The 27,156-nt window shown below is 42.9% G+C and overlaps 1 protein-coding gene across 6 annotated transcripts in view; it reads right to left on the reverse strand.

The window, feature by feature from the left end:
* The window catches only part of App (amyloid beta precursor protein), a 216,812-nt gene that overhangs the window by 90,965 nt on the left and 98,691 nt on the right, over window positions 1-27,156 (reverse strand). For all 6 annotated transcript variants that reach the window (XM_087576826.1, XM_087576824.1, XM_087576823.1 and 3 more), the window contains exon 6: window positions 11,655-11,857. In XM_087576826.1, the coding sequence (XP_087432952.1) occupies window positions 11,655-11,857 (203 nt within the window). The remainder of the gene's footprint in view (window positions 1-11,654; window positions 11,858-27,156) is intronic.

The raw sequence follows: 27,156 nt of genomic DNA on the forward strand, positions 1-27,156 counted from the left end.
GAAGCCACAGACTCAGAAGGATGATGTGTGTGGAGTTTTTATAGAAGTCTCCAGCACAATGGTTCTCAACGTTCCTAATGCTGCATTCCCAATGGAAGGCTACTACTAGAACTATACCATTAAATTTACAACCACTAAAATCTTCATTGCTACTTTATAACTGTAATTTTGCTACTGTTATGAATCATACTGCAAATATCTGTGTTTCCCAATCATCTTACGTGACCCCTGTCGAACGGTCATTTGACCCCCCCCAATGGGGTCACAACCCACAGATTGAGAACCACTGCAGCAGGTATCCTCAGTTGTCTGGGCTTTGTACTGAAATGTGCAGTTCTCTGTCATTCTAATCAGACTTGACCTGATTTTCACACCTCCCCTATGCAGAAAGTTTTCTTATAAAATGGCACCTGAAGGAGCTGCGTCTATAAAATGAGTTTTAAACCTGTCAGGGCTCCTGACACGGTGCTGTAAGCAAGCACAGAGAGCATCCCACTATGATGTTTCCGAAACCTTGATTTCCAGTTTGCTCTGGTTAATTTGACAAGCATCAGGGTATCAACCAACTTAAAGCAGAACAGGGTAAGAATGAGGTGTACCTTGTGTCTCGGGGGAAGTATTCTCTGTTTTAATAGAATGTGATGCAAGGATTTGCTAAAAAAAATTGTTTGTCTGGAAAAAATAAATAAATTGTAGAATTGGCTATTTCCTAGGTATAAACACTTCCACCACTGGTATTTCAAGCCGTAGTGGTTATGACTCCCCAAATTCCTCACTGTGGCAATAATTGGTTTTCACAGCCTGGTAAGGCTCCAACTGTGCCACACTAGGAAAAGACAGGCACACGTGGAAAGCTACTAGAGAAGAAAAGTTTTCCCTTTAGCTGTCTTATTCCTGTCTCCATGCCCAAACCCTCAAAACACAGAAGGCAGAAAATGGTGCTAAAGTTTCTTCACAGTATGGTCCATGACCAGCAGGGTCTGTCTCTCGATGTATAGGTTCAGCGAAAGAAGGGCACAGGTGCCTCAGGAGGAAAAGGAAAGTTTGGTAAGCTCCACAGAACTCTGAGGTCAGTGTGGGAGGGTGTGCTTTGCTTGCCTGTGTTTTGAGAAGCCAGGTCACAGGACACAGCTCATGTTGACGGTCAACCCCCACAATCCTCCCGTCTCAGGCTCCCAAATGCTAAGACTGCAGGTGTGCACCACCACGCCCAGATAACCTAAGAAATGCAGTTGAAATGTGTTATACTAAAAATATAAAAACATGGTCACCCCTTAGGACAAGAGGGGAGGAACTGGTAAAAACTGGAAAGTGTTTGGTGTGTGTGGGGAATGATAGGGGAGTCTAAAAAGTCACTTCTCGGAAATATGAACTCTAGTGGCCCTCTTCCCCTTACACACCACGGCTTCTATTTTTATTTTGAAAACAATGCTGGAAAAACCAATAAAACAACTCAAGGAATAACTAAACTAAGAATGCAATTTTCACAGCACTTTTCTGGAAAGACATGAGAGATGGCTTCAACCCTTTGAGAACAAAGGAACACTTCCCGTGAGTTGGGGTCTGGAACCATGACTCTGTCTGTGGAAGACAGGACATGTTCACCTTTCCACAGTGGCTGGCTTCCTGCCACTCCAACAGAGAAGAATTCACAGATCTGAACTATGAACAGCACCATTCCTAGTTAAAGTCTGTCCTATAACCAAGGTTTGCTTTTAACCGCCGTGGATTAAGGAGAGTGGATTCCTTTAGAAGAGGAAACACTGGATTGGAGAAGGGTTTCACTGCATACATGGTATCAAGTATTATACCAGCCATGGTGCAGGCTGCTAATCCTAGCACATGGAACTGAAACACAGAGAGAGCAAGTTTAAAGTCATACAATGAGACTCTTGTGTTTCAGCACACACAAAACCACACACACACACACACACACACACACACACACTCCACACAATTTCCCATCCCTAAACAGGCCACCAGACTGTCTTATACACCTTAGCTAATTATTTGTTACCTTATTTATAATAGTGACCTTGTCATATTTGTTGATATTTCTTGCTTATTCTTGTCCTATGAAGCATGCTTACTGGCAACCTACCATGTGCAAAACACTGAGCTAGGAGGTTTAGCTTATGTTCTGAGAAGGCAGTGGAGGCATATTTCAGTGATCCTATATTCAAACTTAAAAATTAACTGTTTACTCTGTGTGTGTGCTTTTGTCACAGTGCTGAGGACAGCCTGTGGGAATTAGTTGTCTCTTCCCACCATGTGGGTTCTGGAAGGTGAATTCTGTTAGGTTTGGAGGGAAGTGCCTTTAACACTGAATCACCTCGCTAGCCCTATCTTCACATATTTATTTAAAGCCGAGCGTAGTTCTCAACACCCTTGCTGAGTGGGTTACAACCAGAGTAGACTCCCATCCTCTCCCAGGGTATACTGTTGGTTCTTATATTGGGTGGGTAGAGTTCTAGGCATCCCTTGGGAAAACCACTGGTGCTGCTAGATGGCCTATGATGCCCCGAACAGTCCTCCAGGCAAAGAATCACCAGGGGGGGGGGCAAGCATCAAGAGCTCTGAAGTTGAGAAGCCCAAGCACACAACAGGAGATTTTCGTGACAGGCAGTAATTCCGCCCATCAAGGCAATTGAGCAACAGTTACCAGCATCTCTGAAATCCTGGGTAACAAAGGGCAGCAAATTTCCAGAAAGCAAGGAAGCATGGGAAATGGCCAATAAGACCTTCCTTTGTTATATCATGAAGCATCAGGAACTCGGAGTACGGGGCTGCAGAGACGGCTCAGCACTTGCTGATCTTGCAGAGGACCAAGGTTTGATCCCAAACACCCACATGGTTGCTCACAATTGTCTGCAACTCCAGTTTCTTCCTCTTTGGCCCTCTACACACATGGTATATAGATATGCATGCAAGTAAAATACACACACATAACACACACTCTACATGCATGGAATATAGGTATACACACAAGTGAAACACACACACACACACACACACACAAACAAACTTTTAAAAAAGAACTCAAAATGCTCTATTTTCCATTCTATCTCAACAGTTACATTCAACAAGATTCAAATAGAAGAAAAGCATCCCATAATCCTATGTGACAAGGATGTTACGTTTTACCGTTATGAGATAAACACATTATACCTTTAATATGTCTTCTGTCCTAAACTCATTACCTCATTCATTCACTTCGCATCATAAGTCTGAATTTTCTAACATGTGGCCTGAAAGCCTTGAAACCCAGGGAACTTATTAACACTTGAACTTGAGACTTACTCAGTCTCATCTCTTCTGGAATTCTCACTGTTCTCCTAATAGAATCACGTAAGGACAGACACGCTGTTCAGGCAAGAGTGCCTGGAAGTCACAGATGGATCTTCAGAAGGGCGGGCTGGTTCAAGACCAACCAAGAAGCAGGTATTTTGGCCGCAATGCACCCCACCCTTTAACTTTCTGGACACTTACATTAAGGGAACTAAAGATTTCCATGAAGAACCACAGCTTTGTTACAATAGCCAATACTTTGTTGGACTTACGGATTAATTGAAAAGGAGAAAATGTATACATACACAATTACGTTACCTGTTCTCTAATTTGTTGCATTACATTTTAAGGAATTGTGTTTTTTTGTTTGTTTTTAACATTATAAACTATTAAGTAGACACACCATTGTGCTTAAGGCACAAAATTTTCTTATGGCAAACATGTCTGTGGATTTACTGAATCACTGAATTATGAATTTTGTAGATAGGGAAGTATGTCAATGCAGTTCTTTCCAAAACTAAGAAAACCACATATCTGGTACTATCTCTCTGTCTCTGTAAACCTCATCCTCCAGTCTTGTATCTTAAGCACACTAATTGCTACAGTAGGCTTCCCAGCTTAGGACGGTTAGGCGACATGCATCACTCAGCCCAAGCAAAGCATGTATGGAATGCCTTAGAATCAATGACTGCTATGCCACAGGGCACAAAATAACAGGCTGCCACCTGTCACCTACACGGTCAGTGCTGACACCGGTTCTCCTGTCGCTAAAAGGGGTGCTGCACCTTGGCCTGCGTGTGTGAGTGCCTTCTCTGCTTTAGTTAGAGCAGAGCTAAAAGCCTAAGGCTTGCTCTCGAAGGTGGTACTGCTGTCCTTTTACCTATCCCCAAACACACCTTTGAGCTTTGAGCTCCTTTTCACGCTCACAGCAAGCCAAGTTTGCTATTTCTCTGGAGTCTGAAAAAGGTGAGCGTGACAGACAAAGCAAGAGTTCCACCAGTGAGTCCCTGGATGCCTGTGCCATGCCTTTACTAAGCCTTGCCAATGGAGACGGGGAAGAGAGCTTTGTCTGTTTTATACCCTACAGAGCAACATGGCCTTGATTTATGAATAAATCTTGTTGGATGCATTATTTCTGATGCTCTATCAGTGGGTCAAAACTCCCATGCATTTTTTTCCCTCCACAAGGTACCAATGTCCTTTTCCACACAGGGTGAAAAGAGACTATGTAGGTCCGGATGGGCAGACCTGAGCTACCAATGTTCATATCCCTGTGTCCAGAGTGAGCAATGCTGCACCCTGTGTGTAAATGTGCCTCATCACTATTGTGGCTGTCTTCGTGTCAGTTCATGGTGTCTCTCAGAGCTCCACAAGGTCAGTCAGCTAACATAAGAACAGTCATTGTTTAGACAGTAGGTTTTAGTTTCCCAAACACAAGTGTTTAAAAACTCGCCCATATCAATGTCTCTCTCTGTCTCCTTACTGATGAATTTCCTTCCACCAGGCCTAAAATGGTCGGAAGGAATAAAAAGTCTTATCTTGAAATGTGACATTCAGTACCATTTCGTTCAGTTTTCTGCTAGATATAAGATCTAATTGCAAATATCTTGGTGTGAGGAATATATTCACACGCAGAACTATTTTAAGCAGGAAACCGAGTTCATGCTATATTTTAATGGTAACAGAATGATGTCTCTAAACACCGGCTCTGTTGCACCAACAGTTCATAGATGTAGCACACTGTAATTACAATGTCAGTCTGTTGGTTCACCTTTAACACTTCCAGCTGGTAGTAAACATTAGTTGTCCGAAGTTCACAATCTGTGAGGGCACTGGAATGATGACTACAACCACAGTGACCACAGACTCAAGGCTGAGGACTTCCTGTCTACCAGAAACTGGGCTATGTGGTTCCCAAGGACTACTGGAAGCCATTCACTTCTCACAGAGTAGCTAGATATTAGACAGGCATCATCACCCCCAATTTACAGAGACACATAGGGATGCAAGACTCCTTGGATTCTTGCATCGTGCAGGATTTGCAGTTCACAGGCTGCAGGGCTAAGTAGGACTCAAATCTGAGCAACCTGTGCTTGATCAACGAAGTCTTAGTCTTCCTTAGTACTATGTTAAGAGCCTAGGGTAGGTCACGCAAAGTCATTTTTAGAACATGCAAGGTAACGTCAGTACTTATGTTAGACAAATTAAAAGCAGGTGACTCAACTGGCCCAAGGCTGTAAACTGATAAGTGTCTCCTGTAAATAATACAGCTGGAGCTGGGGCCTGGGGAGGGCTTTGTCCATCAACTCTTTTCTGCACAAACATGACAGCCTGAGTTCAATACTCACATTAAGAAAAAGCCAAGCAAGGTGGGACTGTTCATCATCCCAACATATCCTAGACTTGTTGGCCCTGTAGCCTAGTCTACTGAATGAGTTCTTGACCAGTGAAAGGCCCTGCCTCCCATTACTGCCCAAAGACTAGAGAAAAAGAAAAGGTGGTTGGGATGACCTGAGGAACAACACTTGAAGTTGTTCTATGATTTCTATCCACCTATGTGCATGAATGAATGAAGTTGTCCTATGATATCTATCCACATATCCACATGGATGAATGCGGTTATTCTATGATTTCTATTCACATATCCACATGAATGAATGAGGTTATTCTATGATTTCTATCCACACATCCACATGGATGAATGAGGTAATTCTATGATTTCTATTCACACATCCACACGGATGAATGAGGTTGTCCTATGATTTCTACACACATATCCACATGGATGAATGAGGTTGTTCTATGATTTCTATACACATATCCATATGTATACGTATGTACCTTCATATACATGTGTATACAGATGCATGCACACACACATACACACTGAAACCAACTTGATTTTAGTAAGTAGAATTCTTTTTATGAACAATATCTGAGGCTAAGAAACAGTACATGCCTTGGTCTTTTCTGGCAATATAATCTCCTTTGTAATCATCCCACTCTGCTTTTATAGCATGAACAAAGCCAGAGACAATATGTAAACAAATGGGGTTGAGTGTCTCCCAGGAAAACATCTGGCTTAAAAAATAGGTAACTTGTTCTTTGTGGCCCCTGGAATATAGAATTCTGACCCCTAATCATGACCTGACACCTGGTCATTACTATTATTTAATTTAAAAATAGAAAATACCGGAAACAGTGCAGAAATAAAAGATGCACCCATGTCCCTAGCAAAAGAACAAGCATGTACAAGGGGTGCAAGTTAAGAGGAAGGATATGTATTCAGAAAGAAAAGTAAAAATATCACTTGGGCATTAATGAAACTGAAATAGCCTAGCTCGTGTGAGTCCAAATGCAGGCTTCCTCTATCACTGCTTGTATGACTAACGCGTTTTTAAACTTTCTCTGAGTTGTAATTGCCATGACCTGAAATAGGGGCTATAACTTTTCTACTGCATACTACATCTATAAGGCTTGACCGGCAGGACCACAACCTTAAAGAATGAGAGAAATGGTGTGTCAGAACACTCATATCTACAATAAAGAACTCCAGCGTGGAGCTGGTACCGTCTCCCAGCGGGTGGAAGCACGTCTGTACTAGCCTTGCTGTGCTTGATACAGTGGCAAAGACTTTAGCTGGCAGTAGGGCACAAAGAATATTTGCTGAATAAATAAACATAAGGTAAAATATAGTTTTTCTGGACAGGCGGAATGCGGTAGGTTAAAAAGCCAAGGCTAAACCAGTTCCTACGACATTCACACTTCAGAAAAGAAAAGCCTCACATCTCGGGTTTATGAGCTGGACACTGAGAACAGGAGTCTAGGAGACTGTGGCTTTTCTTAACTGGTCACACCTTGAGCCATTAGACTGATAACCAACCTCTTCCTAATTGGCAAAGCTTAGAAGCCAAATGGATTTGGCAGTCACGAGCTAACCTCCAAAGAACTCCCTTCTCTCCGAAATCAGTAATGCAGAACAGACAATTGGGGTTAGCAATTTTATGATCAGGGAAAATTAGTGTCCATCTTCTTCCCTCTGTTTATTCCTCCTAAGAGGCTCTGAAAGCCCCTCGTTCTTATGAAGCACACACAGTAAGGGCTCGGCTTAGGTGCTGGAGCCTGGAGATGATGAAGTGCACTTCTTTGTATGGATGGTTGTAAATCACATTTGTTTCCTCTCAGAGGCCAAACCAGTAACATTGAAAATAAGACCACAATACTAAGCTTTCTTTCCAAGTAGTGTTTGCTTCAAGGTACAGAAGCAGGGTTTGCAGGAAGTTTTACAAAGTGTCCAGTCAGCTCTGCTAGGGCTGTTGTTCCTACTAAAGGAAAAAATTAGCAGTCACTTCCAATACTAGGGACATACAGGGAAGGTTTGACCACCTTAATCTACCATCTAAAACATCTGCATCATTAAAAGATATCCTATAACCTCTTGGAAAATTTGCCCGAATTTAAACTGTTGGTCCACTCCATAAGCCTTACATAGAATGAATAGGTTCACGTTTAAAACATTTTTTTAACATGTGTGAGAGTGAGTGTGTATGTGTGAGCAAGTGTGTGTGTATGTATGTGAGTGTGTGTATTGTGAGGCTGTGTGTGTGTGTTTGAGTGTGTGTGTTTGAGTGTGTGTGAGACTATGTGTGTGTGAGAGAGAGACTGTGTGTGTGAGAGAGACTGTGTGTGTGCGACTATGTGTGTGTGAGACTGTGTATATGTGAGACTGTGTGTGAGAGACTGTGTGTATGTGTGAGACTGTGTGTGCGTGTGTGTGTGTGAGAGACTGTGTGTTTGTGTGTGAGTGTGTGTCTGTGTCTGTGTTTGAGAGTATGTGTGTGTGAGTGACTGTGTGTGAGTGTGTGTGAGTAGAGTATATGTGTATGTGTGTGAGTGAGTGTGTGTGTGAGTGAGTATGTGTGTGAGTGTGTGTGAATGTGTGTGAGTGAGTGTGTGTGAGTGAGTATATGTGTGTGTGAGTGTGTGTGAATGTGTGTGAGTGAGTATATGTGTGTGTGAGTGAGTGTGTGTGAGTGACTGAGTGTGTGTGAATGTGTGTGTGTATGTGTGAATGTGCATGTGTGTGTAAGTGTGTGTGTGAGTGACTGAGTGTGTGTGAGTGACTGAGTGTGTGTGACTGAGTGTGTGTGAATGTGTGTGTGTATGTGTGAATGTGCATGTGTGTGTGTGAGTGTGTGTGTGTAAGTGTGTGGGTGAGTGAGTGTATGTATGAGTGTGTGAGTGAGTGTATGTGTGTGTGTGCGCGCGCGCGAATGTGCATGTATGCTGTATGTACATGTCTGTATTTTCCAGAGCAGGATGTTCGATGTCCTGCTTTAATGCTGTCTCATTTCCTCTACACAGGGTCTTCCATGGAACGTACACCAACATCCCCCAGTAATCGCACCCAACAATTGTCCCCAGCAATCATCCTGCTCCACAGCTCTGGGTTGTAGGCTCACACAGTCTTGCTTGGCTTTTCACACAGGTTCTGGGAATTTGAACTAAGTTTTTCCTCCCTTTGCAGCAAGAACTCTATCTATGGTGCCAATCTCTAGCTCCTGCTTATCTTTAAAATTAGTGCTTGTTTTAGATTTTCCTTATAAACATCTAGCCTAGAGATCACTCTTAGTTCACAATTGCCGTTGGCTTTCTCAAGAAAAATCCCATAATGCATGTTTTTATATGTTCTGTCTAAGATCTAAAATTACATCTTACATGTAAAACTGCATACGAGGGGCTGGAGAGATGGCTCAGAGGTTAAGAGCACTGACTGCTCTTCCAGAGGTCCTGAGTTCAATTCCCAGTACCCACATGGTGGCTTACAACCATCTGTAATGAGATCTGGTGTCCTCTTCTGACCGGCAGGCATACGTGCAGATAGATTATTGGGTATATAATATATAAATACATCTTTAAAACAAAGCAAAACTGCATACCAAAACTAAGTATCTCCAATTACAAAGTTACTCATGAAACTGAAAAAAGGAAGGACACATTCAGAAGACAACACAACTGGGAAGGTAAGGAGATCACACATCTTGAGAACATTCCATTTCGGTTAGAACACAAGTCTAAGGTCGCCACTCCCTGTTCCCCTGTGACTTGTCATGGTCAAATCCCCACCATTTCCCATCATTCTCGGCACCTGTACTTGCCAACCTTGGCACATTCCTGTTTCAGTCCCAACCCGGTTTTCTCAGATTACCTCACACAGGGTACCAACGAGTCCTGTCTCCCAAGCTTGCCCCTTATCTTCCACCAAAGCATAGGGTTTGTCTGCTGTCTCCTACCGAGTGTGATGCGCGTTGGAACAAAATTTACCCGGAGACTCTTCCCCTGCCTTGTTTAAATGCCATCTACTTAAGGACCTTCTTTGGCCCATCTGGAGGCTGGTTCTGAAGCGGTCTGTGTTCTTACTGTACGGAGTAGGACGTTTTGCATGTCTTTGGCTTTGATACTGTCCTAGATTTCAGCTCTCATGACCGTCATGAGTCTGTGTGTGCTCCTGACCTGTGCCATTTGCGCAGGCAGCCAACAAGTGTCCTCTCCTTCTAACAACCTCAGTTCACTACAGATTATCAGTCACTGTAATGCAATGCCAAGGGAAAAAAAAACCCAGAGGGGGAAACCCGAAACACCTCTTTTCTTGCTGAGAAAATTGGGGCTAAAAAATTCATTAGGCCAGATCTGCCAGTCTTGGCCTCCGGAGACATGTGAAACTTTCTCTGGAAAAAGATACCTTGGGCATCTGAGGAAGAACATTTCATTCTGATCAAGACACCTCTATTTGCATGTTCATTTACAAGCTAGAATAAACAAGAAGCTGCGTTAAGTAGGGAATGATAAAACGAAATCATGTACATCTACCAGGAACTGGATGCTCTTTTCCTAAACAATATAAAACACCTCCATTAGATCTAAGGGGGTCGAGTGGTTCGATTTGTTACCAACAAAACATCACGTGAAAAACAGAAAAATCCCAAAACACTGACAAGGGACACAAGTCAGTCATTTAGCTGCGCAGGGCACCTCACATAGTATTAAAGATTCAGAGAAGGGCAACTCAGTGGAGGCCAGAGTAGCCCAGCCACTGCTGGGGCCATGAGTGAGGACCAGCTCTGTGAGTGGGCGGGAGGGATCTCATTAGGGTGCTGAAATGGCCTTGGGCTAGATTACCATGATATTAAAGTCACTGAATTAGATATTGAAAATGAGTTAATATGATAATATATAAAAATCTTACCTCAATAACGTAAAATTCTTAAAAATGCAGCAAAGGGAGAGGGAGCTACTAACAATAATAATTAACAACGTACTTGAGTTGGACAGTGTCCTATATTAAACTCTAATGAGCTATAATCATTACACTTTAATCAAAAGGGAAAGGAAATCTTACAGCACTGTAGCATTCGTGGATGAAAGCTAATAGCGTTTGCTTAATAATAAAATGAAGTCAACCCACGTTCATTCAATCTAGATCTAGAGGCAAATTTTACTGTGGGGGAAAAAAAAACAAAATGCATACCCATTAAAACCCCCAACCCCCAAACACATGAGTTGACATGACATTTGGTTGTTTAATGTAAAATAAATATTTGCTTTCGTCTCCTGGTGATACAACGTCTTTTAGGTTGATTTGGTTCACAACATTCACAGGAGGAACATGAGCTAAGGTATCAGAGTTGTACCTGTTTTTTGAAGAAGGTTTTGCCATACTTCCCAATTAAACAATTAACACAAATTGCCCAGTTGAATTTCACAGCGTGAAATAGAGTGATTCATACCAAACCATATTAAAAATTCAACTCAGAAAAAAAAATCAAAACCATTAGATTTAGTAAGATTAGTAAAATCTAATAAAAGCTAGTCATACAAACAAATGTTAGTGGAATTGTCTACAAGCCCAGCCCAGTGAATGACCCAAACTGTAGTCCTTCCAATCAAGGAGCTCCCAATCTCGGGGTTCCAAGATGCAATGGGGGATGCTGGACAAGGAACGGCCACCATCAGGGGAGGACTCGGTACTTGTCAAATTTGACGGCTTCTGTTCTAGGCAGAGCCTTATAAATATAGTCTAGGACTCCTTAAACAGCAAATACAAGACATAGACGTGACTGTGCAAACGAGATTTGTTTTTAGTTTAAACTGATTGCTGGGCTGCTTGTTAAACCAAACCAAACCAACACCAGCGATAAACCGAGCATCAGAAGCCTTCTGGTTTCAGAGGGGTGGTGGGAGGGAGGTGAGGGCAAGGGGCAGGAGAAGGGAACGGTATAGCATTGGTTGAAATCACTCCCCCACCCCCAGCCATTTTGCTTTCTTTTCTCCCAAGGCATTTAAATAGAAATCCAGCAGTGGTTTACCTCGGACTACCTCCTCCACAGACTCAGTGGTAGTTGTGGTAGTGGTGGCAATGCTGGTTGTTCTCTCTGTGGCCTCTTCGTAGGGCTCCTCGGCCTCCTCCTCCACCTCATCCCCATCCTCCACATCCTCGTCATCCTCAGCTTCTTCTTCCTCAACATCGGCCACTTCCTCCTCTTCGGCTACTTCTACGACTTTGTCTTCACTGGAAGAACAAATAAAAATAGGTGTGAAATGCTCAGCTGGACAAAAGTTTAGGAGAGAAAAAACATCAAGGGACTTTGGTAATTTGTGAAGGAGTGTGGGGTTGAAGAAAGACACTAGGAAGATTAAAATGTTTCACAAGTAGACATAGCTCTTTTTTTTTTAATGGCTGCAAAAGAAGATGCTATGACTCCGATTACATGATGCTGTGGGCAAGGCAAACTTATGTAGACTGTGGAGAGACGATATGGCTGTAAACATCTATGTACTGATGCACACAGGCACGTAGCAATCAGCAAGATAAAATCGTTAAAGAACATGCCTAGAACACAATGTAAGAGACTACTACACAATTTAAGAGACTACTAAGGACCAGCGTGGAGAGCATCTGGCTGCTAAGGCAAGCTTAGTCAAGAGCACTCGAACGAAGATAAAAGGAGGGAGAGCCTGCCCTGTATTGCCTGGTGGGAAAGGACAGAGAGACACGATGGGCCAGATCACAAAACCAACGCAAGACAAATAGTTGAAACTGAGATGCTCTGGCACAGTTCTGTCAAATAAGAAGCACTACACAAATGAGCAGAAGAGAGGCCATACCCAGTTCAGTGTCCCCAGCAACAAACACAGCACATTCAGCAACCCTGAAGTCGAGTGCGGCCAGCAAGAAGGAGCTTGTAGTTGGAAAAGGCAAATGGATATCTGGAGGTTGTCTTAGCCGTGGCACCATGAGGCTTTGTAATGACAGTGTCGGTGAAGGAGAGAGCTCAGCTTTAAAGGCTAGGAGAGTGTGGGTCCTGTGTCGTAGACTCTATCAGATTTCATGTGAGACTGGGGTGGTCCCAGCCATGAATTTGCATGCTTCCATAAAGTAGAGAGACCCTCACAGTCAGTGTCTGACAGCTCAGTAGTGGGATGCTGTCCTGACAATGAAAGGGAAAGGAAATTCGAAGAGATAGATGGATGTAACACTAAGGGACTACTGTGGTTTCCTCCAACTCCAGGGACACCCTGTACAGGTTCTGTAATGAATGATGCATAACAGGGAGGCCCTTGGGTGCAAGCACAGGATGCAGGACTTTAAAAAACGATGTCTGGCTCATCAAGAGGCTATTTCCTCAACTTTGGGGAAACATGATGAAAGGAAAATGTATTCCAAAACAGTTGGTTAAAATGTACAGAAGAAATTATTAAGCTGAATAATTTAGTTAAGTGTTATTTATTAACGGGTTGATATGTAGGAGACTAAAACTGGTTTTCACATTTTCCTCAAGAAATTCCATGAAGAAATATGTGAGAAAACAAAGATCAGACACTGTCGTGGATAATCAGATGATAAAAAATGGATAAACCTCCATTTGCCTAGATATAATAAATAGGGGGAACTAACTGACTTCTTGATTGCCTGCACAAAACTTTCTGTGTACAGATCTACTACCAAGGCCACATTTCCAAACTAAACCTACAGACTTTATTTGGGGTACATTCTTTTACTTCATTTCAAGGTTGTTCTTCTAGTGAATATAAGAGAGATTGCTTCCTGAGTTGATTGCTTCCGGGATCATTTCCTTGTTCAACCAAATCACAGTCACACTTCTCTTTGTTTCTTTCTCCACTGTTGGTGGTACTTCAAAAGCAATGGCAGGGAGAACAGTGAGATCCAGGTCAGGATTCTCTTTAAACCATGAAATACCCACGATCTCGCCCCATGACTGTTGTAACGATGTTCATAACTGGTGTATGGTCCAGGCTTTGGTTAGTCCTGGGCTGTCAGGTACAGTGAAGAAAATACACAGCTGGATTCCCTAAGGTGCCTATCCATCTTCCGTTACTTAGACTCTGCTTTTAAAGCTCCAAATGGAAGGCTTGGCTATGGGGAAAGCTGTTTAAGAGATCTGCATTCTGGTGTGTGCCCAGCCAGGAAAAAGAAGGAATTACATGCCCATCATACCCTCACTGCCTCTGTTGGCATAATTTACTGTCATAATAACTAAGAACCGAGATGCATAATAGTTCAACTGGCTGGGAAATTAAATTACTTGCCCTAAGAGAACTCAGGTCCACTTCTTATTGCCATGGTTTTGATTTCTGGAATTAAATTTAGATGGCTGTGAATTCAATGATCTGTTTGGACACTATTTAAAGCAGAAGCACGCAACTGTGTTTTAATGTTGCTGCATCTTCTCTGAGAATCCTGAACGTGCCACTCTTACAACTTCTAATTGTAGCTTTTTGGACTAACAGGAAGCATTAACAGGCGGGAAAAATGCTTCTCTCTTGCCAGCTGAAAGGCCAGACAGTTGTTCTGTGATGTAAGACAGGTGAGACTGCTTTGTACTTCATGGAGAAGCCACATCTGGATGAAAAGGTAGCCCGAGTGTCTTTGTTTCTTTGCCTTTTTACTCCTACCTTCTGTGCCCACCTAGAAAGGCAACCCCCCTGCCAACTATGATGAAATGGCATTAGGTTTATCAAAGTCCGCTATCAACAAGGCACAGCTCATTGCAAAGACTTTGAACGATTCACTACTACACCAATCCTGATGATGCTTGACATTTGTGGTTAAAGTACTCCTTGCTTAGGAGGGATCTCAAACCCAGCTGGAGCCTCAACATAAGGACTGCCACTTTAAGAAGATCCCCAATAACAAGACTGAGACACCAAAACTGCATGACTCAGGCAATTAAGAGGGAGCTGCTAGCCCCAACCTTGGTTCGAAATTGGATTGAGTCGTCATTACACATTTAGTAATGCCTATTCTGGGTGAGAGAGTCTAAACTAATTGCGCAGCGAGCAACAGGGGAGTTGCATAACGCGAGCTTCAGAAATTCCAAGGAGAAAGTGACAGTCACAAGCCAGAGGCCATTGGGCAGTAGGGATTCATTACGCAATTGGGAAGAATAGGCAAATAACTATGATCCCAACAAAAGTTCACAGGGACACTGAGTTTGAATGGAGAGGAAAGAGAGAAGGACCAGGGCTTTTTCCTTAGTGGATAAACAAGGAAGTAAAAGAGATATATATTCAGGTTCAACATAAGCTAATGAATGAATTGGCAATGCGATCATTCATCCAACCATTGACTCCCTCCACTAAACTATACCCTTTGCCATTCACTAGTCATAGCTTCTTCTAACTTGCTCAGGGCCACCCAAGAACACCGCACTTGAAATGCTGTCCTGGTCTCAAGAAAAATACATCCTACTCCTACCTCCTCATTAGCATATTAGTTCTTTGTAGCCCAGAAACCTTTTTACTAGTTTGATCTTGCTGGATGGAATGGACAACAGGGAGGGAAGATTGGAAGGTCAAAGGCTGGACATTGCATGGGGTGCTGGGGTAGGTCTATGTGTTGAACAGACACACATACAGGTGAAATAACCATAACCATAACCATAACCATAACCATAAAATAATCTAGAAAAAAAGCCGTAGTTAGGAAGGATGTAATATAAAATAAACCATGAAAAACAGTTTAGATGTATCTGTGAACTTAGGACCCGACGGTACCAAACTTCTTTTTACTCATTTTGCAGGTAAGAGGGTGTCAGTGGGTTCTATAGAGAAGTGGTTTTAGGGATGTACAGACATATTTAGTTTGCTCTTGACTGAACTTTTCTTTAAAATATTTCAGCAATGTAAAAAAAGCGTGGTAGAACGATATTCTGGCAAGGCTTCTAAATCTGGACTATAATTACAGTAAAAGACTAAAGTGCTTTTTCTCCAAGGCTGTCTTGGAAGTAAGAAAAGTCATATATAATCTAAAGTGCATTGTCCTGACAGCTTTATGAGCCATGCAGGATTAAGCAGAAGCACCCCCTGTGAGAAAAAAAAAGTCCTAGAACCATCTTAAACTCTTGATGTAAGAAAACAAAATTCTGGTTCATCGGAGGCTATGCCAGAAACCTCCAAAGGAACAAATTCCTGAAGACCAGGGTATTGGTGAGTATGGGTGACTGTGTGTAGATCTCACGTGGAGATCAGGGAATTCATGACCTGTATCCATTTGGTCAACAGGGTTCATAGTAGGTTTGGGGACATGCTTCATTCTCTGGGGGAGATTGTGAGAAACAAACCAGAGAATTTCTCTGCCCTCCTGGTATGCAATCCTATAGAAAGAAAAAGACTATGGAACCAAACAATGGTCTACTGGCACAGTACAAGGTGCTGAACACAAAAGGGGAGATTAATTCAGGAACGCTATCTAGGACACACGGGCTGGACACTGGGTGAGCATTTAGACTTTCCAAACTCTGCTATGTCCTGTGTGTGAAGTGTTCCCCATATACTGGTGTATTTGAACACTTGGTCCCTAGCAGGCTGTTTTAGGAGGCTGCGAAGCCTTTAAGAAGTGGGTCTTTCATGGGAAACTATACGGCAGCCGTGAGGAAAGTATTGAACAAAGGCAGCTGGAGAAGACACTATGAAAACAAGCATTTGAGGGAAAGTGTGCCCAGCCGCCTAGTCCTCTCGTCTACTTTAACAAGAGAAAGTGTATAAAACTGCAGGTGATCTGTGAGTTAAATGGTTACTAAGCCTTCAGAAACTAGCCAACCCCCAGCCCAGTCTCCCTCTCCCTTTCCCTCTCCCTCTTCCTCTCCCCCCTACCCCCACTCCAGAAGCCCTTGGGAAGAAGAAAGGGAAGCTGCCTGCTTCTATGAAAACCTCATTGGTTTCATACGTGAAGTAACCATAGGAACCTGGGCCCCTTCTTACAGCAAAGGGCAAACACCCTGTAATATCTGTTGCTCCTACACTGTCAAGAGAGCCTCTCAGAAAGGGACAGACATGTCTCATTGGCTCATCTTCAGAAAAATACAGGGAAAAAATAGTAAGAAAGGAAGCCACACCAGGATTCTGCAGGGTTTACAGCCCACACACTCCACTTCTTTCTGCTTCTGTGGGTTTGAAGAGAGTAAAGGAGTATTTTAAATCGGATATAAACTAAAGGTAAAATAAGTAAGCCTATTACTACTGCATCATGAAAGGACTGGGTAGCCAGAAAACTGAGGCATGCATGTTGAGATCTGAAAAGGGCTTTTCCACTGTGAGGAATTTTTTTTCCTTTACCAACAAGCCCAGTTTCTTGCCTTGACAAGAATTTTTCTCAAGAAGTATTTGAGAAATTCAGAGTCAGGATACAGAACACCTGTGTCCCTTACACAGCGCAGCAGGGGTAGAAGGTCATGGATGGTGCTCTTGGTGTGGCCGTGCTTTGTGTTTAGGTTAGGTCCTCAACAACAGTTGCTTTCAGGAGTGCTTTGTTCTGTCACACGAAGACAGATGACAATAAGGACACAGAAACTCCTCTATTAGATGTGGCTTCAGTTCCTATCTGTCGGCCATGGACTTAAAATATTTGGTGAAAAGTTTCTGAGAGAAAGAATTTATGCATTTTGAGTTGCTTTTGTTGCTGCAACCTGATATAATAGCCCTATTTTATTATCAGTTTATTGTATGAATCACACATTACTGTTTCTATATATAGATAATGTATATATAAATATATTTCTATATAGATAATATATAAATATATATAAACAATATATAAAACAATATAAAGTATATAAGCAATATATAACTATATATATATATATACGTATAGACAAGATCTAGGAAAGGCAGACTTAAGAAGAAAATCAAAATATGATAACTGGGAAACAATAAATGAGTAGGAAGCTACAAAGAACACATGGGGATGGGGACTACAAAGGGCCAAGCTCAGCAGGCTGCAGAGAAGGAGTGGGTCTTAACAGAAAACAGAAGGCAGGCCACTGAAGAGTCTGGATCTTTACCCACAAGAACCCAGCCTGTAATAAACAAGCTTTTAAGTCAAAGGGTGGAAGAACAGTCACACACTGTCATTCTTCCGCTAGGAGCGGCATGGGGGTCAGGCAGGTGACAAAGTGGCAGCGCTGTGTAGAGAAGGCTCAGGAAAGCACAGCCAATCGGGCTGAGAGACTGTGAGGGGTTTCAGGGAATAACAGAACTGGGGACCATCTGGATGGGGGGCACTGTTAGTGGGAAGATGAATCTGATGCTTCAAGATGGAGAAATGGGTAGGATGGTTACCAATGGCAACAGGATAGAGCAGGAAGAACTGGTGGTGGCAAGGAGCAGAAGTTAATGGATTCGGCTTTGATCATGATGGATTTGACATGCTGACAGACACTGTTGGAAAAGAGCCCAACAGACAGATAGAAATGAAGGATCAGAAATTGGGGCCATGAATATGGTCTGTTTGAAATCACCCTTTAAAAAATTTTAAATCATTTATCTTTATTTATTTCATGCTCGTTGGTGTTTTCCCTGAAGTTATATCTGTGTGAGGGTGTAATATTCCCTAGAGATAGAGTTACAGATAGCTGTGAGCCACCATGTGGTTGCTGGGAATTGAACTTAGGACCTCTGGAAGAGCAGGCAGCGCTCTTAACCACTGAGCCATCTCTCCAGCTCTGAAATCACCTTCTTATGACTCTTAAATAAATAGCACTGGAGAGAGAGAGAGAGAGAGAGAGAGAGAGAGAGAGAGAGAGAGAGAGAGAGAGAGAGAGAGCGAGCTACAGTTCCTGAAAGACCACAGATAATGGGCCAGATGGTCATCCACTTTGGGCATTGCTAACATGGCCCATTTACATTAATCACCTGGAGTAGACAGAGAAACTAATTGTAATTGTGGACAGCTCTTAACTTCTGTCCCTGATCACGCCACGGATGTATTTCAAGACTATTGCCAATCTGGAGATCTATGAGAAAGACTTTGAGATGCCTTATAGGTTTTATTCAAGAATCAATGTCCCAATGTATTAATTGGGAATGTTTTAAACAGCATTATATGTGAAGAGACATCCCAAGGAGCCCCAGAAGATGCCTGGAACTGTAGAGAGCACTGAATTCCCTCCATGTTATAGATTTTATCCCCTGCACACACATACCTATCATAAAATTTACTTTTAGAAACAAGACATAGTAAGAAATTAATGACTACAATAAAGCAATTAGAACAATACCCCATAATTGAAGTTATGTGAATATGGTCCCCCTTTCACAGTATGCTATTGTACAGTACTTTTTGTGAAGATGTAAGATGATACTTTACGACTTCTCTTGACAGTGAATAAACAAACAAATAAATAGATACAAAAGCTGTCAGCACCACATTTGTCCTTTACAACCGTTATTAAGCAAACTACTTTCAAAAAGTCTGCAAGCATTATAATACTGTGACTTTCAACTGAGTAATGGAGACAACTACTGACAGCAGATCCCATACACTGTGGATCTGCTGAGACAGGGGTGGTTCGTGTCCTGAGCAGAATGAAGCAGATGGCGTAAAATGTCACCATGCTACTCAAAGCTGCACGCAGCTGAAAAGTTGATGAATCTTATTTTTAGATATTTCTAGCTAATATTTTCAGATGGTGGAAGCCAAAACCGTAGACAATGGGCACGATGAGAGAAAACTGGTAGATACCATGCACTAGAACTCGGGCCAGATGTGAGGTCCCCAAAGGGACACGGATAGTAAGATTTCCCCCTCCTCTAGTTGCACATTTCACTGGAGGAGAAAAAAGGCATAGGGCAAACAAAATGCTAAATCATGAGGTCAGTGTCAGGACACACAGACGGGACGCCAAGGCTGAGATAGGGAAGAATGCTCTTCTGAAAAGGGTGATTCGTTTCATTCCTGTGAAACAAAGAGCTGATGTCCAAGAGAGAAAAACACTGTCCATGAGCCTGCCAGGAGAGGAGGATTTCAGGCAGGGAGATCTGTCTGTTCCTGTGGGAGGGGAGTAGGGTGGGTCATATGTAGGGAGGATAGGGGAGAGAGAAGGGAGATCAGCTGGGGGCAGGGGCGATCTCCAGGAAGTGCCAGAGACCTGGGAGAGGGAAAGGCCCCAGAGGGTCTACGAGGACAACTCTAGCTGAGATTCCCAGGAGTGGGGAATATGGATCCTGAAGTGGCCACTTCTGTAGCCAGATAGGACTCCCAGTGGAGGGATAAGGACAGCAGCCCACGCATAAAACCTTTGACCTAGCATGTGTCCTGCCTACAATACGTTCAGGACAAAGATGCAGCAGAGACAGAGGGAATGGCCAACCAATGACTATCCCAAATTGAGACCCATCCCATGGGCAAGAACCAATCCCTGACACTAACGATAGATACTCCAATATGCTTGCAGACAGGAGCCTAGTGTAACAATTCTCTGAGAGACTCCACCCAGCAGTTAATGGAAAGAGATGCAGAGACCCAAAGCCGAACAGTAAATGGAGCTCCGGGAATCTTAGGGAAGAGTTGGGAGAAGGATTGAGGGACCCAAAGAGGACAGGAACTCCTCAGGAAGACAAACAGCCAACTAACCTGGACCCTCGAGAGCTCCCAGAGATTGAATCACCAACTACAAAGTGAGCATGGGCTGGACCTAGCCCTCTCCCACTCCCCACACGTATGTAGCAGATGAGCAGGTTGGTCTTCATGGGAGTCCCCCAAACAACTGGAGCAGGGGCTGAACCTGAGCCTGTTGCTTGCCTGTAGATCTCCTGCCCCTAAATGGACACCTTTGCCTAGTCCCACAGGGACTTAATATGCCTGGGGAAATGGGGGTGGGGGTGGGGGAACAGGGAGCTTCCCCCTCTCAAATCCCAGCACATAAATGTAATGCTTACATATTTATGGCTGGGAATGGTGGCCCACATTTATAATCCCAGAATGGGGAGGCTGGGATCAAAAATATCTATGGAGCTCACTGCTTAGCCAGCCTGGCTTGTTCGGTGAGCTATATGCCAGTGGAAGCCTGTCTCTAAAATCAAGGCAGACAGCACTTGAGGAACAATAGCCAAGATTGTTTTCTGGGTTGCACATACATATGCACATGTATACCTATTCACCTGCATATATACAACAGGAAACACACACACACACACACACACACACACACACACACACACACACACACGCGCGCGCGCGCACATAGATTACATGAGGGCCTGGCACAGAAACAAGCTCTCTAACTGTATCCACCTTCATCACCTACATTGCTTCAAGCAAGGCTTCCCTGCATTCTCCCTGCACATCAGATTTTTAATGTGTTGGAAAGCCACCAAAGCATATTGGAGAGTTCTACGTCAGGGTTATATATGCACATGTTCTACACTGACGCTGCTCTATAGAGGCTGTAAGCTTTCAAGTTGTATGGGGAGGATGCCTGCATAGGAGAAAGTTAACGATAAAACATTAATTAGGAGAGTACCAGTTTTGGTTGTCTTATAAGGTACTTTGGACTAAGATCGTATTGGATAGGATGAACAGAAGTAAACCTGGCAGTGTCTGTGGAAGTAACAGTGCAGAATCCTGGGTTCCAAAATGTAACTTTAGGGAGTGTTTCTAAAGATAGAACAGATGTCACAGAACCGGACTGTGGGGAGGGCAGCCAACGGCAACACCTGTATGCACTGGAATTCATTTATTTGTGAAATACTGCAGTCTCCTGGGATGTAGAAGTAAGCCTTGAACTATTTGCCTCAACTAATATTCAGACTCAAAGACAAGAAGTGAGAACGGGATAGAAAGGAAAATACAATAGTAACCTAAAGTACTGGCCAGGGAACACAAATGTAACAGACAATATAAAACAAACACTGATGATCAGATACCTATAAAGGAATAAACAAAAGACCGGGTCAATGCTTTGATGGAAGAGTGCACAGCAAGAGCAGACAGTCTGGAGAAGGCGAGTCACATAGGAAGAGGAAATAAAAGATTCCGAGGATCTTTAGAGCTTTATGTGGTCTGCTACCAATGCTCACATGCCTGGGCCTGTCTGTGCATGTACTCGTACCTGACAGTAAAACCAAGGGGATCCAAGGAAAAGCCTGTCACTTGTGTTGATGGCAGAGCAAAAAAAAAAAAAAAAAAAAAAAAAAAAAAAAAAAAAAAAACCATTCAATGTGGAGATCAAACCATGGATGTGTCACAAATGTGTATCTAAAATACTTACATGATCAATTCCCAATGCGCATTCGTGGGAACAATTCTGTCAAACCGAAGGGAGTTAGAAGGCCCCTCTGTTGCTGACGCTCTAACTCCTGGGCTGCTAAGGGAGTTTCAGGACTTGCACGAGTATTGGATGAGTCCTTCGGGGATAGTGCCATGCTATGTCATTGGACTTAGCATCTGAGTACTCTACGGTTGAACGAGGTGCTGCTTTCCCAGGAATACCTTGGACACACATTTCCATAAAGCCAAAGTATTTCGTCACTACTGCTGATATCTGTACAGCTCCTCAGCTCCAGCTCTAACCACACTGTCTATAACATTCTGCTGAAGGCCGATTAACATGACAATCGAAGGCTCTACAATAGGAAGCGAATGAACAGCACATTCTGGGGGGCAGGAGATTAAACACTTAATCTTCTCTCACTTGCAATTCTTCTGTATTTTTGAATTATATAACTGAGATCTAAAGGGGAAGGTTTTCAGATGTGGAAATTGGAAGTTTAACCAGCCATTAAGTTTCTATTTAAAATATCCAAGAGAACCGAAGTCAACCACAACTAATTTAATAGACAATTTCCAGTCATAGGGAATCACGTATTCTAGGGGTTTTTTTTTTTTTTTTTGCCTCTTTAAAGTAATTCTTGCATATTTAAGGGATAGAGTAGGCCTATAAAAAAGGAGTCTCATTACTCGCTTGCTACCAATAGCTACTTGAAGATGTTCTCAGCCTCATCTAAAACAAAAGGCCTAAGATGCTCTCCTCTATCTGTATCAGTTATCACAGTGACAAGGTCTTAAAAGAGTCGGCTGAAAACAGAACACATTGTATTGGCCATGATTATCCAGCAGAGGTAGACCACTGGGTTCCAAGCCCTGCAGAGTGCTTTTCTATTTGATAGCATGAAATAGGGTTGGGGTGAGGTGGCCTACAGATCAGCCCCTCTCTTCTAGATCCAGTCCACACATTATAAATGTGTACATTAGTCAGTAGACCAAAAGCACTGTGATACAATTTATCTAACCTTTCCCCTGTCAGAGGAAACAGGCTCCACCAGATAGACTAGGGTTAAAGCATGGATTTTTAAAAGATGCACATCTTAAATTATTCTTTGAGATTTTCATCCACGTTTACAATGTCTTGATGAAATTCACCCCATCTTACCCCGTTGCCTCCTCTTACGTCTCTTCTCTCTACAGTTACCTCATAACTTCATGTACTCGTTACTTATTAATGTATTAACCAGGCAGTCTAGTTGGTACAGGGCTGCTGGTATGTGCCTAGGCATAGGGCCAACCCCTGGTACATGGGCAACCTACCCTTGCCTGCAGCCCTGAAGAAAACTGACATAACCTCTCTGTAAAGGCAATCATTGCCAACAGCTCTTCAACTAGAAGTAGGGCTTCCTGAGCCCTTCCAGCCCCCTCATTGGAGTTTGACTGGCTTGCTCTTACACAGATCTTCTGCATGTAGTCAGAGCTGCTACGGGTTCACATGCGCAGTGGGCCTATGATGTGCAAAAGAACCCTTTCTTGAAGTAGCCCTTCTGCAACCTTTCGCTCTAACACTTTCTGTGATGATCCCTGAGCCACAGGAGCGTGACAGAGATATCGTTTATGGCTGAACACCCCATGGTCTCTTGTGCTCTGTGATTTGACCTGTTGAGAGGCTCTGTCTAAGAGTCATCTGTCGCAAAAGCAGACCATGCTCTTTGCTAACAGGACTTCTCTTTCCTCACTCTTGGACACGCTCAAGTCCTGGCTTCAACTAATTAATTGGGCATGTCCCCCATTTTCAGTTTCGCAATTCACTTCACTGGCTCCCTGGAAATGTTATTTCATGAGTGCGGGAAGTAAAAGGATATGGTTTCAAACTTGCCCAATGACTGACTTCCTTCTACAGCAACGCGTGCTTTCAGATTCTGCTGAGTTTCTTACAGAAAGCAACTGGCACCAATTCATGCCATGCAGTTCTAGTAAGAGACATATCTTTTGGCATAACAACTTAATATGTAACTTAAATTTGTAAAAGTGACTTTTACACGAGACAGTGATAGATTCCATACAAACAAGGGATGTTTACTTTAAAGATGACATTATCTCGATCCCAGCTTCGACGGGAAATTAGCTCTTCTGGGTACTAGGATCTTTATTTTCTTTCTCTTGTCTTACTATCTGACCATGGTTCACCATCCTAAAATCACCATCACAGAATAACCGAGACCTTCAAATAACATTTACAAGAGTGTGGTATGTGTCATCTGATGATTTCCTATTACTGGGCACCGCGTGCCAATAAGCTCAGCGCCCTGCCCGATGCACCTCAGATACCAGTAGCCAAGTCCTGTGCAGGAAGGACACTCTCCTCTCTGCTGTCACCTGCTCCAAAACCAAAACAAATCCCATTGGCTTGGCTTCATGGCTGGAATCTGGTAAAGGCTGTTAACGTGATTTGTTTTTCTTCTGGATGTATATTCGGTCCAAGTTTATTACATAGAGAAATAGCATTTCTAATAAGACCTTGGTAGTGGCAGCCAGTGTCCTCAAGGGGAAAGTATAAGTCTCTGCGATTCTCCTATTCATCATTTTCAAATTAGTTAGTTCCTTTATTCAGACAAGAGGCAGACAGCCCGGCCCAGCTCTGGAAGCTGCCAGGATGGCACTGTGACGGACACTTCTCAAAGCCATAGGCTGCTTCATCAGTTCCATTCAGACTTGACTCGTCCACTGGCAAAGACTCCAGGCCTTAGTTTATCATTTGTGTGACTCACTTGGTGTCCGTCTAACATCCTTAGTGTTTTCTTCTCCCGAGAGCATTGAGTAGCGTTTTCTTAAACCACAAGGCAGAAACTGAACAAGACTATTCTAAGAACTTCAACTCCGCAAGGAGAAGATAGATGGCCAAATAAAACGTACCCCCCCCCTCTCTGAAGACAGAAGTGGGGAAATTTACTGCTTGACTGGACGGCAAGTTTTCACAAACCCCAAACCATGTATTTGTGAACGGGACTCTCTATAAAGCCGTGTGGCTGCTACTGCCCAAGATATTCTTGGTGTACAGAGACAATAATGAAAGTGACTCTTCATTCACTATGTCTAGCACAGTGCTACTTACAAACCCAGCCTTAGTGTGAGCGTCCAGTCCTGCCACCAGGACTGGTTAAGAGTTCATTGAAGTCTATGCTCTTCATTGACCTCTGGTGCAACACCTCAAAGTCGGGTAAAGGCAGAAGAACCATAAGAAACATAACTGAAGGAATAAACATTACAACTCTGAATGGAAAATACATGATGGTAGTGCTTTTGGTCTGACACTTTGCTTCAGCTATAACTAAGTCTATATGGACCAAACTGATAAAACTTAACAATCAGATCAAACCATAATAATTTGCCGCTAATCTAACAGCTTAAAAAAAATCCAAATTGAATGCAGTGGACATTAAGAGATTCTCCCATGCTTTTGAAGTGCACTGAATGTCTTAAACTACAGCATCCCCTCCCCGCCCCTAAAAAGTATAATGGCATTTTACTGTAGTAAAAAATGACATCACAGTTAGATGTCATAAAATAATTTGTTACAAATGAGAAGTGTCCATAAAAGTTCATTGCACTTAAGCACATCTTGATGATAGACAGCATTTTAAGGCCACAGCTGAGGTTAGAAAGGTTTATTTTGATGGCTAGATGGATGGAAGGAAGGGAGGTAGGGAGGCAGGAAGAGAGAAAGGGGGAGGGAGGGGAAACAGAGGGAGGAGGGAGAAAAGAGGGAGGAGGGAGAAAAGAGGGAGGCAGGGAAGGAGGAAGGAGAGACAAAAAAACCCTGTTGTTTAGAGGAAGACTCTTAAGACGGGTAGATATCTGCTTCTCTATCCATGAAGAAATAGAAACTGATCCTTGACTGGAGAGTAATTTCCCTAAAAGCTAAATGCTAAGCAAACCTTCAAATAGAGGTTTTTTTGTTTCATTTTGTTTTGTTTTGTTTTTGTTTTTGCTTTTTTTTTTTTTTTTTTGGACAGAGTCTTATTATGCAGTTGTGGCTGGCCTGGAACAAGCTATGTGACCCAGGCTGACCTTGAACTCCCAGAGAGAGCTCCTACTTTTTGTCTCTCAAGTGCTGGGTCTTTAGGTATGAAACCTGACACTTGAAAAAAAAACCTGGTTTTAATTTAGATTTATATATTCTTATTCTACGTGTACAATGTTTAGCCTGCATGTATGTGTGCACAATGAGTGCATGCAGCGCCCACGGAGGCCAGATGAGGATGGCAGATTCCCCTGGAAGTAGAATTACGGATGGTTGCTCCCCACCATGTGGGTGCTAAGAACCAAACCCAGGTCCTCTGCAAGAGCAACAAATACTCTTGGCTTTTGAACATCTTTCCAGCATTCAAAATGGGGTTTCCAAACTCCAGTACCATCTACAATGTCGCAGGGCTGTCCTTTAAGTTGTGGAGTGTTTAGCAGTTCTGTCCTCTATAGCCCCCTTGATGACATGACACTTCTCTTTCATTCTTACCCACACTGTGACAACTCAAAATGCCTGCAGACATTCCCAGATGCTGCTTGAGTGAAAATCATTCCCCGTTGGGAAATACTGCTCTTAACTGAAGTCTGTTTCTCAAATCTCAGCATGCTTGCCAACAGCTGGTAGTCTTGTGAACATGATTTGTAATTTACTGGAACTTTTTTTTTTTAACCTGCAGGTTTCGTGTTTGTTTGTTTGCTTGTTTTCACTTTTAAGCACTCTAAGTTGACAGAAACAATAGGGACTTACTGATTCAAAGGAAAAAGTTAGTCTACGCTCTAAGTCGAAGAGCCAGTGTGGTTGCACAGCACCGTGATCCCGGCTAATCGGGAAGCTGATGTAAGTGTACAGAAAGCTGAAGACTTACCTGTACTGAAGAGGGAGACTCTGTCACAGAAGGAAATTAAAAACAAATGATAACAAAAGAGTCAAAGGTCGGGCTTCTGTGGTAAAGTCCCCCACCCCCAAGCACAGGGCCTTAATTACAATGGTTGGTTCTGTCGAAAACACAAAACCAAGCAAACACAAACTGACTTTCACCCAAGGGCCTAGAAAAGCAATCTTGTCTTTATTTATAACTCTACTATTATCACACTTTTTGAATAAGGTATTCGAGTAGGCTGTACAGTAAATGTCATTAAGAGAGGATTAAGTTTCCCTTGGTCTCAGCACTTCTTCAGCACAATTTCTAGCTTCAGAGATTTCTGATGCAATTTCTTGAAATTATTGCCTACCCGAATGATGTCCCTCAATTGTTTTTTTTTTTTTTTGTACCAATCAG

The sequence above is a fragment of the Rattus norvegicus genome, chromosome 11 (assembly GCF_021556685.1).
Source record: "Rattus norvegicus strain SHRSP/BbbUtx chromosome 11, alternate assembly SHRSP_T2T, whole genome shotgun sequence".
NCBI lineage: Eukaryota > Metazoa > Chordata > Mammalia > Rodentia > Muridae > Rattus > Rattus norvegicus.